The sequence below is a fragment of the Strongylocentrotus purpuratus genome, unplaced genomic scaffold (assembly GCF_000002235.5).
Source record: "Strongylocentrotus purpuratus isolate Spur 01 unplaced genomic scaffold, Spur_5.0 spur5_scaffold_2, whole genome shotgun sequence".
NCBI classification, from domain to species: Eukaryota; Metazoa; Echinodermata; class Echinoidea; order Camarodonta; family Strongylocentrotidae; genus Strongylocentrotus; species Strongylocentrotus purpuratus.
This window is the reverse complement of record NW_022145605.1, coordinates 21,769,701-21,786,352: the sequence shown is the minus strand read 5'-3', so window position 1 is coordinate 21,786,352 and position 16,652 is coordinate 21,769,701. Positions and strand designations below refer to the sequence as shown.

Here is a 16,652-nt window from a genome sequence, read left to right as displayed (position 1 = left end):
TAGAAGGTAATAGAATAGTAAGGAATATGTATTTTTCAAAGTTTGGCAAGTCCAGATGTATGTCCACCAGTGTCCACTTCATAAATAATCAATCTAATATCACACAAATTGTCATAAATTGGGGTACGAAATAATAAGACGCCAACGGGTGCACTGCATAGTCTACTCACAAGTTGCTTGTTTATTAATCTCTTTCTGTCTTTCCTTAAATGTTATTCCTTGTTTCGTCCTTTTATCACCTTCTCTTATGTTATTCTTTGTTTTTATCATTCTATCACTTTCTCTCTGTGTCTTTCCTTATGTTATTCTTTGTTTCTTCCATATATCACCTTCTCTTAGGTTATTCTTTGTTTTTATCATTCTCTCACCTTCTCTTTATGCCTTTCCTTATGTTATTCTTTATTTCTTCCTTCTATCACCTTCTCTTATGTTATTCATTGATTTTTTCATTCTATCACTCTTTCTTTCTGTCTTTCCTAATGTTATTCTTTGTTTCTTCCATCTATCACCTTCTCTTATGTAATTCTTTGTTTTTATCATTCTATCACTTTCTCTTTCTGTCTTTCCTTATGTTATTCTTTGTTTCGTTCTTATATCACCTTCTCTTATGTTATTCATTGATTTTATTATTCTATTATTTCCTCTTCCTATGGCTAAATTTCTAAAGAGAGGTATATAATAAATAACAATAAAGTATTTAGAGACATTTCTGATGCATTAAGAACTATTACAAACCCAGATTATTATCATTCATATTATTTACATTACTTCACACATATTGGGAACTTTGGAAGGGCAGCTTTAAAAGTTATAAACTTCGCATGAAATGTCCACATACAGTGGGTAAAAAGGCCACGCAACAACGTGCAACAACAGTGTGCAAAATTTAAATGCGGTTGGCCAAACTCTATAAATCAATGAAACTGCGAATGCAGGGATTTGTCAAATGCAAAGAATCTTCAACGTACCATTTCTATCCCATCTACCAAATAGACATTCCTGAAATAGCAATCATCATGAGGCTGTTGGAAAGACGAACAACAACAAAATCACTCGATATTTTTGTTTCTTTCAAACATAATATATAAATTATTAACCTTAAACGATACTGATGTAAAAACCGATAATCAAGAACCCATATGTATCATGAACAAAAAATCACACCAAATCAAAATCATCTTTCTCTTGACCCGTTTATTAATTTTATGCATACTTAAACAACAAATATTCTTCTTGACTAGTCAAAAACTTGCCAGAGGATTGTCCAACATAGAAGGAACTAATGAAAAGCAAAGTGAATCCCATTCATAGAGGTGTAATTATGAGTTATTCATATAGCAGGTAAATGCAATGGCTGATGCATTAAGAACTATTACAAACCCAGATTATAATCATTCATATTTTTTACATAAATTCAAGCATATTGGGAACTTTAAAAGGGCAGCTTTAAGACTTCAAAACTATGGATCAAATTCCTACATACAGTGGGTAAAAAAAAAAGGCAACGCTACAACGCTGCCGATGTAGCAGTATTCGCAAAAGTGTCCAAAATTCAAATACGGTTGGCCAAACTCAATAAATCAATGAAACTGCGAATGCAGAGAATTGTCAAATGCAAAGAATCTTCAACGTACCATTTCTCTCCCATTTGCCAAGTAGATATTCCTGAAAATGCGATCATCGTGAGGCTGTTGGCAAGACGAACAGTAAAGAATGATTCGATATTTTGTGTTTATTTCAAACCTAATATATGAATTACTAACCTTAAAGGAACTATTTCCCCCCATTTGTAGGCCCAAAAAAAAATGTAAAGGTTAAATTCAAACTGCATTTGAAAAATAATACTACTTTAAAACTTCCCTTAAAAAAAGGGGGAAAGGGGGCAGGCTTGAAAATGTCTTTAAGTGGGAAAATAACAACTATTAGTTGTCCAATCGACTTAAGAGCTAAAGAGCCAGTAAGTAATAGTCTGATTTTCAGACCATTGTACCCAATGGTCGTACGTTTTATGATGCGCAGAGATTTGATCAGTTTAATCATGGCCATACCAAGAAGTGGGTTATTGATGTACCATTTACAGCTCATTTTATGTTATTACCAAAGAAGGAAAAAGCCAGTCAGTCACTCAATAGTGTCTGACAGTGAAGTCTAGCAAGTAAACGGGTTTCCTTGCATAATTTGAATATTAGGACACTGCTTACGTTTACATTTCACAGTGGGACATTCATGACATATTCGTAATTCCTGCAAAGTTCTACAGAATTTGATGTTCGCTGCAAAGGGGACATAGTATCTCTAAAAGATACTGATGTAAAAACCGATAATCGAGTACCCATATGTATCATGAACAATAAATCACACCAAAACAAAAACATCTTTCGCTTGACAAGTTTACTACTTTTTAAACAAATGTTCCGCTTGACTAGTCAAAAACTTGCCAGAGGATTGTCCAACATAGAAAGAACTAATTTAAAGCAAAGTGGATCCCATTAATAGAGGTGTAATTATGAGTTATTCATATAGCAGGTAAATGAAATGGCTGGTAATGAGGAGAAGAAACATAGATTGAAAGAGTTAGTAAACAGAATACATTAGGGGTTAAAGAAAAGGAATAAAATGTGACATGACAAGCATTGTGAAATAACATGTTTATACATGTTATGTATGTCTAAGGAAATTCAGTATATTAAGACTGGGAATGGTTCATTTTCCTGAGACTTAATGTCAAAGTGGAGATGTCGTGGTATAGTGGTGCATAATGATTCATTTACTCGACTTTCCACCCAAGGTTTGAGGGTTCGAATCTAAGCCAAGAAATAATGTCCTTGGGCTGGACTTTATCCACATTTACTAATCTGTATCGAAGTATTAAATGGGTACCAGGTATGATGCGAAGGTCATTGTAGTTTGCTTAGCATTGGAGTATCTGTAAAATGGCACTTGGCTGGAATGTGCATACATTGTTTGTGGGCAAGCCCGAATCCGATTACCGGGGTAATAATATTTTTAGAAAAACCGTTAAGAGACATTTCCGACGGATGCATTAAGAACTATTACAAACCCATATTATTATCATTCATATTATTTACACTAATTCAAACATACTGGGAACTTTGAAAGGGCAGGTTTAAAACTGATAACCTATGCATTACATTTTTACATACAGAAGTGTTTTTTAAAAAAAGGCCACGAAACAACGCTGCCGAGTTTTAGCAGTATTCGCAAAAGTGTCCAAAATTCAAATACGATTGGCCAAACTCTATAAATCAATGAAACTGCGAATGCAGAGAATTGTCAAATGCAAAGAATCTTTAACGGTACCATTTCTCTCCCATCTGCCAAGTAGCTATTCCTGGAATTGCGATCATCGCGAGGCTGTTGGAAAGACGAACAACAACAAAATCACTCGATATTTTTGTTTCTTTCAAACATAACCTTAAAGGATACTGATGTAAAAACCGATAATCAAGAACCTATATGTATCATGAACAATAAATCACACCAAAACAAAATTATCTTTCGCTTGACCTGTTTACTAATTTTATGCATACTTAAACAAAAAATATTCCTCCTGACTAGTCAAAAACTTGCCAGAGGATTGTCCAACATAGAAAGAACTAATGTAAAGCAAAGTGGATCCCATTCATAAAGGTGACTATAGCAGTAGAATGAAATAGCTGATAATAGGAATTTTTAGATTGAGTGGACGAGAACGGCGTGAACGTCCACTGATCATGTGTGTCTATTGCAAGTCGTTTTAAAATTCATTCCTATTTCTTGATATCAAGAATTACCATTGCTTTAAAACAGAAAATCACTTCTTGATATTAAGAAATAGAAATAATTGTTAAAACGGCTTGCCATGGACACGCATGATCAGTGGACGTTCACGCCGTTCTCGTCCACTCAATCTAAAAGTCCCTATTGAGGGAGAAGAAACATAGATTGAAAGAGTTAGTAAACCAGGTTTATTCAATGTGATCATTTATTGTACATCTACTGATAACTTTTTACTGATATTCAGAGTTTGACAATGATTTTTGTGATTATTTTAAACAGTGGTATAGCTTCCAGAGGCTATACCCCTCTCCATGCCTTGAGGATTTTCATGCCGAGGGTTGTGTTATTTTCAATATTTGTGGTTATAACCTTTGCCTAGCCGGGATCCGGTTTGTTGTATATGTTGCACAAATAACCAGTTTTTTTCAAGCACACATTGCTCTACCAAACAAAAGTGTAAATGATGGTAATTTAGACCACGTTTAGAGCATCAATCATGCGTTCCAAACATTTACCAATTAATATAATTGTTTTGAGAAAAATTGTATATTTTGTTTGAGATCTCTTTTCCATATAATATGAATCAGTAGTAAAGAAATGAGTACATAAATTTAAGAGACTAAAATGAAACCCATTTTCATTTCTCAATAAAATGTCATGCATGAAATCGTTTAAAGTAGGTAAGTACGATGTCGTAAGAAATGGTAATGAATTTCCTATAACTTTGTGTACACAACATTTCGAACTACAAACGATGGCAAATGAAGTGCAGGTGTTTGAACACTACAAATTGTTCATCTTTTTGGAAACTTTTTGGAAAGCTTTTGGTATATCTATCCCATGATAAATACCATATTAAACATGAACTTAAGATTATTTGTGTTGTATATAAAGCGTTGATCACGTGCAAAAGGAAGCTGTTTATACCGGCGCATCAGTTCCTCCCAGTCGATACAATTCTTGACCAACACCATACTGCCCCTCGTATCTGTAGAAGTCTCTATTACGTCTACTTGGATCCTCAAACCGTCTTTCACTAAAGAAAAAAACACACATTGTTATAATTTTTTTTATGTGTGAAATGTGTTAATATTGTAAATAATGGAAACACCAAATTTACAAAATATGTTGAGACAGCAGACGATGATCACGGAGAACCGGAAGTGAACAATCAAGTGGTTCACTGCATCTCAAAGAGAGATCGAGAGGGATCTGTCGTTACATAGAGGTAGACAGTTTGATAAATAGAAAGATAGACTGTAAGGTAGTTAGGTATATAGGTACATAATAGATAAACATAGATAGGTAGACATATAGATAAGTAGATTGATAGATAGATAGGTAGATATGTATACAGATATGTATGTAAATAGAGTAATAATAATTGCAAGGCCTCAGGAAGAACAGTATTCCAACTGATAAAATATCCCTGGGTACACAATATTAATTTTATTATTGTAAGTAGAGAGATAGATAGATAAAAAGAATGTAGGTAGGTAGGAAGATAAATAGAGATATATATTGGCAGTTAGGTTGATGTATATATTTCAAGAGGTACGTGTAGATAGATGACCAGATAGATAAAGATAAACTTGGCAAGAAAGTGGTGTCTCTTCAAATTCAGAGGTGTAACGCATGATTCTTAGTGGAGTAAAAATCACATGTGCTTTTTGTCTAAAAATAGGTCCTAAACTAAATGTTTGGTTTATCGAGCTCATTCACAGAGTTATTTATTTAGACAAACACGTGAACACGTACTTACACAATCTCAAGTTTGAAAATATGAACCTTTTTTGTGTGTATTTTCTTGCTATTAAAAGAACATTCCTTTTTTTTCTCAATTTTTTCTGGGGAAGTTCTGGGGAAGTCTGGGAAGAATTGTTTGAAAACGTCTTTGGAAATTATTCTTTTCTATGGATAATTTCTTACTATGATGCATACAAATTGTCAATAAGAGTTATATCACTTGGCAAGGCACCTCTAGATACAGGTAAGGCAAGTCCAAAATACATATAGGTTCCATAATTTACTAAGTATTATGGCATTGTCACCATGGAATTTTCAACACAAAATCACCATTTGCTTTCATGCTGTCTGATTTCATTGTCTGAATCAAGCTCTAATAGACCTATCATCTTCCTACAGTCATCAGATAAAATCATAAATGTGGTCAGTAATTTATGAGAAATAATAGCTTGGGCTTGCTCATTTGCAAATTTATTGTAATACTCACTTGAGCATTGCATTTGTTCCTTGATTTCGTCTGGCCCATTGTATCAAAACACAGCAGACAAAGATTACGAGGACGCAAACAAAACTCAAAACTCCGAGAGCAATACCAGTGCTTGCTATATCCGACAATCCTTGAGGAGCTCCAAAAAAAAAGATCAAATAGGCGATTAGGAAGAAGAAAAACTAGAAATGTGTACATGTACGCGAAATCAGTTGACTGTGCCAAGAAAAGAGAGTACCGTAACATCGATTTCGTGTTAAACTGTATAATACAGCGTCATTAGACGGACAAATGTAGTGAAAAATGAGTCATTAAGTAGACATGGTCATTAGCATGACATTTTTATGTCATGTTAATAATAATAATAAAAAATAATTATGGATATTTATAACGCGCCGGTATCTGCCAGGCTCTGACGCTCATGGCCCTGTACATATTACCATAACAAAAATATAACTTTCTTAACTAAAATAAAGTAAACTAAAACAACACAAATTATTACGCTACATTGACATGATTAAATAGCACTGTTTAGAAAGAGATGGGTTTTTAGAGCAACTTTGAAGTCATGAAGGGCAGTTAAATTACTAATACTAAGTGGCAGCTTATTCCAAAGGGACGGACCAGAATGAGAAAATGCTCTATCCCCCAGGAACTGCGCGTCTCAGGGACAACTTATAAGGAGGATTGAGATGAACGAAGATGCCTTGTAGGCTTAAACTTAACAATGAACTTGATATTGTAGAAAGTAGCAGAGTCATACAAGGAATTGAAAACTAGCAACAACAACTTAAAAATAATTCGGTCACATACCGGGAGCCAGTGAAGAGTTTTGAGAATGGGGGTGATGTGGGTTCTACGAAAAGAAAGTGTGACAATACGTGCAGCAGTATTTTGCAGTTTCTGAAGTCGAACAAGTTGTGTGTTAGGGAGTAGATAGAGAATAGAATTACAGAAATCTAAGCGTGATGAAATAAGAGCATGTACAAGTTTCTCTGTGGTTGAACGATCGACTTAAGTGTTTCCTAATAACGAGTGAACAATAGAATTACTGCCCTTTACGTACGTTTGCAGGCAGAGAAAACTAAAAGGCCTCCCAAGAAATAATAGGTTAGTCATCAGTCATGGGTGTACCTAGTTACATGTAAATTGTTTTGAATTGTGGGTTAGGGTTATGTTAAGGGTAATAAACCAGTTTTCATGATGTCCTGTTAATGTACAATGTAAGGGTATATATGTATATACAGCGTGAGTCAAACAAAAGTTTACACCTAGAAAAAATTGCTATTATTTTTAAAATCAATTATGAACAGTGAATTATTATACATCTTTTGAAAGAGTGTTTTATCCCAAATCAGTTGGTATCATTTTTGTGTGGTATGTGTTCACGCTTGAATAAACAGAAGGCATTGTTTGCGAGAGTGCAAAAATAGACTTGCGCCAGAGTTGCTTATGTGATGATTAAATAAAACAATTGGGATTTCGGTATTAATTCGGTCTATGCAGATACAAATAACATCGTTAACAAAATGAATCATGCCTCACATATCAAATATCGAATATCAAACATCAACGAACATTTGTGCGCGCGTGTGTGTCGGTGTGTGACTTTGCTTCTGCAAAAAGCATATGCAATGCATTTAATTTGATACATTCAATTCATTCTCTCACTCAGCTATTCCAAACATAATACATATTGTATGCATCACTTTGGCGCAAGTCGATTTTTGCACTCTAGCAAACAATTCCTCGTGTTCATCCAAGCGTGAACACATACCACACGAAAATGATACCAAATGGTTTGGGATAAAACACTCTTTCAAAAGATGTATAATAATTTACCGTTCATAATTGATTTTAAAAATAATAAGCAAATTTCTAGGTGGTATCTTTTTTTTAACTCACGAGGTATATATATATATATATATATGCCTAGGGAGAATGAGTGATAATAACATAACAACAAAATATATTCGTGTAAAAGTTTTTTATCATAATTATAACCAACGAACCTGAATCTGTCTGAAATATTCCTTGAGGATACACCATTGATAACACCATTACACAACTTACCATTCTGGCAAAGGTCTCCTGTGAAACCAGCTGGGCAATCACAAGGCTCACCGGGAAAAGGACATGCCCCACCATTCTGGCAATTCGATTGATCGCACCGAACTGTTCATTTCAAATATATATGAATGATTCAAATTACTTAAGTATGAAAGATTGCTAAATGACATACAGTCACTGGCGTACTGGTGGGGGACTTGGGGGTGAAAATTAATTCATACAAGGATTAAGCGTAATGATTTATTGAAATGTCAAAGCTTCCGATCTTTGCGCGAGATTTGCGATAATGAATTCAGACAAGGATTAAGAGTAATAATTTGATAAAACGTAAACACTACCGCGCTTCGCGCGGAGGGGGGGGGGTAACTGGGTCCAAACAAGAATTAAGAGTCGAGAACGGTACAACGGATCGTCTTCTATCTCTAATAATTTAATCAAGTGTCAAAGTTTCCGCGCTTCGCGCGGAAGGGGGAGACTGAAAAATAACTTAGTTCCTGGCCCCGATGTTATAGGGTTAAATTTGTAGACATTTGGACATTAGCATTAATATTTTTGTCGGTAATTTGTTGCTCGTTTTCTCGGTAATCGGTGGCCTCTACACCCTCCCCACTCCCCCACTGACAAAGATCTAGCGACGCCCCTGATAACGACACAGTTTATACACTCAAGAAATGTTTTGCAAGTACTACTGATGAAGTACCGGACCACCGTCTTTGTGCATTGTGCGGCATCAAAGCATGTACAACGTCTCAAGACGTGACAGATCACTTCTCTCTAACTTCTAACCAATCAAAAGGCCTCGTTTTTTTCTTCCAGGAAGTGCCGGTGGACAGTAATGTGGTTCTCAAATTGCAAAAGATCCCTACTCTTGGAAGGGGTAGGAGAAAGCAATTTTACGTCATATTACTCCAGGAAGTGCCTGAAAATGCGTATAATTTGCCAGTTCTAAAATTGAAAATGTTTCTTACTCTGGGAGGGGGCCAGAACCCCCTCCCAGACCCACCCTCGCTTGTTCGCTCCGTTCTCTTGCCGCTAAAGCCTCGTTCTGTCGCTTCACTGTTTTACATATTTTTAACCCATGCCATTTTGTGCCCCCCCCCCCGTAAGAAATTCCTGGATCCGCCACTGATGCCCATACCCCTTGAGCTTAGGGAGCTCCGCCCCTTCACCCCGCCGGGGCTTTGCCCCTAGACCTTACTTTGCGAAACATTCAGCGAGGCCTGCATGTTAGAGTGGGGTGCTGCGGATTTATTTTGTCAGCCCCCCCCCCCCCCCAAAAAAAAAAAAACGTTTTTGCTCAATACGCCACTGCATACAGTATAGCAGTAGAGTGATTCCTCCTGCTTCTTTGAGTACTATTTCCGTTGGGCTTCTATTCCCGATTGACAGCACAGGGGTCGAATTACTTGAATTGGACAGATATCATGATTAGAAGCCTAAAACGATTTGTCAAAAACAAGTTTTAAACTAGTTGGATTTTCGACGTACTGCCTGTACCATAGAGCGATTTTACCAACCAAAACAGAAGCAATTAATTATTTGTCGAAGTGTCATTATAATCCATTAACAGGTTCTCAGAATATCGTGATTAAAAGCTGTTTCTCATATACATGTATAGTTTGACCTTTTGGAATTTGACCTCATGACCCTAAAATCTAATCAGTTAATTGGCTCTGCAAGATACATACATGACCCAAGTTTGACGCTAATCCACTGATCGGTTATTTAGAAAATGCGTTCACAATCTATGTTTGCATACATAATGAGCCCCATAACCTTTGGCCACATGACCCCAAAATCTAATCAGTCCATTGGCTCTAATATGTGTTCAAGCTTGAATGAACAGGAGGCATCGTTTGCGAGAGTGCAAAAATCGACTTTCGCCACAGTGGCTAGTGTGATGTTTTAATAAAATGATTGGGATTTCGGTATTAATTCGGTCTTTGCAGATACAAATAACATCATTAACAAAATTAATCATGCCACACATATCAAATATCGAATATCAAATATCAACGAACATTTGTGCGCGCGTGTGTGTCGGTGCGTGACTTTGCTTTGGCAAAAAAACATATGCAATGCATTTCATTCAATTCATTCTCTCACACAGCTAATCACAACATAATTCTTACTGTATGCATCTCTTTGGCGCAAGTCGATTTTTGCACTCTAGCGAACAATGCCTCAAGTGATCTATGTGATGGAGTTAATGCAATTGAGATTAGAATATACTTTTTTTTGGTGGACAGTTGCTAAAATCGATTTTGATTGATCATTATTGTTTTACCAATAGAAGCCGTTGGACTATTCAAGCGTGATCACATACCACAAAAAAATGATACCAAATGATTTGGGATAAAACATTCTTTCATAAAATGTATAATAATTTACTGTTCATAAATGATTATAAAAATAATAAGCAAATTTCTAGGTTTAAAGTTTTTTTGACTCACGAGGTCTATATATATATATGCCTAGGGAAAATGAGTGAGAGGGAACATAAAGACACTACAAAACACAATAACAAAATATATTCGTTTAAAAGTTTGTTATCATAATTATAATCATCGAACCTGAATCTGTCTGAAATATCATTCTTAAAGGATCATCATTGATAACACCATTACACAACTTACCATTCTGGCAAAGGTCTCCTGTGAAACCAGCTGGGCAATCACAAGGCTCGCCGGAAAAAGGACATTCCCCACCATTCTGGCAATTCGATTGATCGCACTGAACTGTTCATTTCAAAGATATATGAATGATTCAAATACTTCTGATAACTGACCAACTTTACTGTTCATAAATGATTATAAAAATAATAAGCAAATTCCTAGGTTTAAAGTTTTGTTTGACTCACAAAGTATATTTATATGCCTAGGGAGAATGAGTGAGAGGGAACATAAAGACACTAAAAAACATAATATCAAAATATATTCGTTTAAAAGTTTGTTATCATAATTATAATCAACGAACCTGAATCTGTCTGAGATATCATTCCTTGAGGATACACCATTGATAAAAACATTACACAACTTACCATTCTGGCAAAGGTCTCCTGTGAAACCAGCTGGGCAATCACAAGGCTCGCCGGAAAAAGGACATGCCCCACCATTCTGGCAATTCGATTGATCGCACCGAACTGTTCATTTCAAAGATATATGAATGATTCAAATTACTTCTGATAACTGACCAACTTATTTTATAGTTATTTTATTGAGAAGGTATAGACATAAGACGGACAATAACTCCATAACTACTATAATGTGAGCGAATAATAATAACGATAAAATTAATTCAGTTTGTGCTTTGGCAGCTTTATGTGTACACTTTTTGAAATTGTCTAATTTAAAGAACAATAAGTATGAAAGATTGTAATATAGCAGTAGAGTGATTTCTCCTGCTTCTTGCGGTACTATTTTTGTTGGGCATTTATTCCCGTTCGAAAGCACAGTGGTCGAATTACTTGAATTGGGCAGATATCATTTTATGAAGCCTAAAATAATTTGTCAAAAGCAAATTTTAAACTAGTTGAAGGTTCGACTGCAGGCAGTCGAAAATGATGCCTGTGCCATAGAGCGATTTTCCCAACCAAAACAGAAGCAATAAAACAAAATTTAAGTGTCATAATAATCCATTAACAGGTTCTCAGAATATCGTGAATAAAAGCTGTTTTCCATATACATGTATAGTATGAACCTTTAAAATTTGATCTCATGACCCTAAAATATAATCAGTTAATTGGCACCGCAAGATACATATATGACCCAAGTTTGACGCTAATCCACCAATCGGTTATTTAGATGTTTGCATACATAATGAGCCCAATGACATTTGACCTTTGGCATCATGACCCCCAAATCTAATCAGTTCATTGGCTCTGCAAGATACATACATGACACAAGTTTGTCGGTAATCCATCAATCGAATTGGTTCTTGAGATAACGCGATCATGAGAACGGGACGTACAGACGTACGGACGGATGTACGGAAGTACGGACGGGCACAGGGACAACCAGAAGTCATAATGCCAACAGCTATCTTGTGGCGGAGGCATACAAAACAAACACTATTTGCTGTGGGCTATCTTGAAAGCAACACCTTTTAACATTTGGGTGCATCAGATGGTGAAATGCTAACTCAAGCCCTTTAGTGATAAAGAGTGGATTCTACATCAAGCTTCTTACATTTTTGTTTTAATTGGAAAAGTTGTTACACACTTTTGGAATGAGTATGAGATTACATGCAAAAAAAACTTATGAAAGATGCTATTTTGACAATGGACGACAGCATTCTGCAAATTATAACTGAATGAACTTTGCTGTTGATTTGTTTGTTTTTATCCTCCTGTCTTTCCAATTTTACAAAGTTGGTCATGAAACCTAGATTATCCCTCATGGAAAAATAGAAACTCGTATTTAGACATACCATTGCAAGAATTTGCATTCACTAATGTGAATCCAGTGTTGCAGACACAAGTGTATGATCCATCCAAGTTGACACATCTTCCGTTGTTACACAGACTTGTATCCATCGCACACTCATTAACATCTATGACAAAGTGGTAAAATCAAAAATAAAATAATCCTATGAGTTACTTAAATAATATTTATTATGATATAAACAGTGATTATAATGATAAGGATAATGATTATAGTAAATACAATTATAATAATGATAACAATAATGCTGATATTGATGATGATTGCCATTGTCTTAATTTAATGGTTGAATTTTGGAAATAATATTGATTTGTTTGTTTTATCTTCCTGCCTTTCTAATTTTACAAAGTTGGTCATGAAACCTAGATTATTCCTTATGGAAAAATAGGAACTCGTATTTATACATACCATTGCAAGAATTTGCATTCACTAATGTGAATCCAGTGTTGCAGACACAATTGTATGATCCATCCAAGTTGACACATCTTCCGTTGTTACAGAGACTTGTATCCATCGCACACTCATTAACATCTATGACAAAGTGGTAAAATCAAAATATGGAATAATCGTATGAGTTACTTTAATACTTCTACTTCTATGGTGATACTCATCAACACCTGTTTAGCATCTAGATGAGGGTATATAATATTTTTTATGATATAAAGAGTGATAATAATGAAAATAATAATAGTAAATACAATAATAATAATAATAAACATGATGCTGATATTGATGATGATTGCCATTGTCTTAATTTAATGGTTGAATTCTGGAAATCATATCGCATTGTGCCAAAAACTTAAAATGATTGGGTTAATGACATTTTAAAAGTCTTTTAATCGTGGTATTAGATTAAATGAGAAAATTAAAAAGATTAACATTTGAAACATTAGAACGTTCAGACTCTGTCCCTAGCTCAAATTACTAGAATGTTTTCAAACATTGCTTTACTCATTGCAAAAATATGAGATCAAGGTTAATACAATGAAGAAGATAAATATTTATGAGGTGACTCTCACATCCATTTCTAGTTATAATTTATATATAATCATATATATATATGTACATATATATATATATATATATAGTTATATGTATACATATATATATATAGTTATATATATATATAGAGATACACACATATGCCAAGTAAGTATGAGTGACAGAGAGAATAGAAAAACTAAAAAACAACTGAATTACAAAATCTATTCGAGTAAAGGTTTGTTATCATAATTATAATCATCGACAAATTGTCTGAAATATCATTCTTTGAGGAAACACCATTGATAACAACATTACACAATTTACCATTCTGGCAAAGGTCTCCTGTGAAACCAGCTGGGCAATCACAAGGCTGTCCAGAAGAAGTACATGCCCCACCATTCTGGCAATTCGATTGATCGCACTGAACTGTTCATTTCAAAGATATATGAATAATTCAAATTACTTCTGATAACTGACCAACTTATTTTATCGTTATTTCATTGAGAAATTATATGCAGCGGAAGGACAATAATTCCATAACTACTATAATAATAACGTCTAATAATAACAATAACAGTATACAAATAATATACAGCAGTGAGGGCATTAGTAAGAACTACCCACATAAGGTAGACGTGTTGTGGTCGAGTGGATACGTCGCCGGACTGTCGATCACAAGGTCCGCGGTTTGAGTCCCGCTGCAGCACTAATGTCCTTTGCGAGAAATTAATCTACATTTACCACACTCCACCAAGGTGAAGTAAATGGGGACCGGGTAGGAATTTATTCCTTGAAACGCAGCGCACGTGACAGCTGCACTGCTAAAGCCAGGGTAATTAAGTTGCATTATTGTAGAGCGCTTAGAGACTTCTGATAAAGTCAGTGTTAGGCGCTATATAAGCAAATCTAATTATTGTTACCTTTGCAACATTTTAACATGCCCGAGGCGGTAGCCGAGGGTGTTTGGACTGTTTTAAAAGTACCGAGTGTAGGTTATTTTACTAATGCCCGAACAAACTGATATGTACTATTTGTTTTCAAAGATTATGTTTTATTTGTTTTATAAAATGATGCCTTTTAACATGATTTTACTAATGACCGGTCATTAGCATTTGATAATGACCGGTCATTATCAAAATTATGTGTTAGGCAAAAAAAATGCCTGGTCACGTGTACGCTCTTAACCAATCATTTGATTCGGATCAACGTCACCATCTTATGATACAGTTTACTTAATACTACATGTGCTTTGACAGCTTTATGTGCACACTTTTTGAAAGTGCCTAATTAATAGAACTGTAAGTATGAAGTGTTGTTGTATGACATATAGCAGAAGGGCCATTCCTCCTGCTTCTTGTGGTACCATTTTGTTGGGCATATGATCACGGTTGATTGTACAGGGGACGAATCACTTGAATTGGACAATGTCAAACTACATGTTTTTCTTGCTGTGGTATCGATACATACCCATTTTTTATATGAAATTGTATGATGACATAACCATCGATTGAAATGCAAGTCACTCCAATAGACAATATGAAGCCTAAAATGATTTGTCACATAACAGTTTGAAAAATTAACACTATTTGTTGATTGTAGTTGAATATCTTGAAAGCAGCATGTTATCACTTGGTTGGATCACATGATCAGAAATTAACTCCAGCCATTAATAGTGATAGAGAGTTGATTACCAATTAATCTTAGATATGATATTGCAAATAATTTAGAACCATCGAATTGAAATATCACAGACTATTCACAACTACAATACAATACTATTTTCTAATACAAAAAGTATCTGAAATTGAATTGTCGATTGTGTCCATTGGCATTGCCTGAGAGTGGTTTTCTTTACATTGCAGACAACTGAAAAAAAAACTCATTTTAAGATACCAATTAACAGACATCAACATTATTTGCTTTGAAAACTAAAAATATATATAATGTTTGTATGTGAAAAACGATGTTCTCTTGTAAGGTGTCGTAAAGATAAAAACCAGTTATGGTCATGCGATTGCATTGTGAAAGAAACATTGTGGAATCGACCAGAAAAGGTTGATCATCTAGCGTATAAGTATTGGTGTATACTGCAAGGTTCTGGAATCATCAAAATGTTAAGAAATTTGACCCTTCGTAAAGTTACAAGCAATGTACACAGAAAGTTGTATATGGGACTACGCACACGTGCACGACACGTGCGTTTATCTCTCACCTCTCACATAACAATAGATAAACTAATTTAACAAATATATCAATTAGTGGGCGGCTTCCCGGCAAAATTTGTATCATGATGTATTAGTTAAAACATATTCTTTCACATGATTGGTAATTGTAGCTTACATTTCATTTTTTGAAATTGGGGTGTTTCCAATACATGTGAAAAGGGTTGTCATTTACTCTTACCAGTTACCGATATAGACGCCTCCAGAGTTTGACCATTAGCGGAGAAAGGTTGATCAGCGCTGGTAGATAAGGCAGTTAAACTCATAGCAAGCCCATCTGCTACATTTTTGCTGGTAGCGGCAAGTTCCATTTGCACGTCAGCGACTACGCTACCTTCGCTAAATGATAGCACAATGCAATTAGCATCGACAAGTTGAGAATCTAGCTGTTCCCTTACATATTGGCTGAACTGTTAAATGAGAAAGTAGAGAAAACAAGAATCAGAGTATGCCTAAATATGAAGTGTACTTTAAAAAATAGATTTCCTTCAATCCTTTTTTTTTCACAGATATAGATCAGTTCCAGTTATGGAAAAATAAACTGTTTCAAATCATTAGAGAAAGGTTGATCATGTAGTACACGTAGATTGATGCGAGGTTCTGGAATCATTAAAATGATCAGAAAAAAGAAAAAACATTATACGGCCATAGCAATACAATGTCTCCTCTTAGTGACATTTTCGTTCTGTCTAATTAGGATCCCAAATGCTAGGATGTACACATTACACATAAGCAGAAAGATTTAAAAAAATCACAACAATTTGAGTCCAATGCAATACGTAAACTGTGCCATTCTCAAATTTTAGCGATTTAATTGCACGTCATCTTTTATTACGATTTTCGTGTACAAATAGGTCATTTTATAACTTAAAGGATAGTTGAGTTCTGTTTTCAGACCGCAAATGCCTCAAAGTGCATGCT

General features: G+C 35.0%; 1 protein-coding gene across 1 annotated transcript; it reads right to left on the bottom strand.

Moving 5' to 3' along the window:
* Positions 1-4,669: 4,669 nt before the first annotated feature.
* Positions 4,670-9,309, bottom strand: LOC115926420. The gene is made up of 4 exons (XM_030991116.1): positions 9,282-9,309; positions 8,087-8,188; positions 6,014-6,152; positions 4,670-4,816 (listed from the first exon to the last, which is right to left on the bottom strand). Exons 1-4 carry the CDS (start codon positions 9,307-9,309, stop codon positions 4,702-4,704), a joined length of 384 nt encoding a protein of 127 aa, XP_030846976.1. The 3' UTR covers positions 4,670-4,701.
* Positions 9,310-16,652: the final 7,343 nt, after the last annotated feature.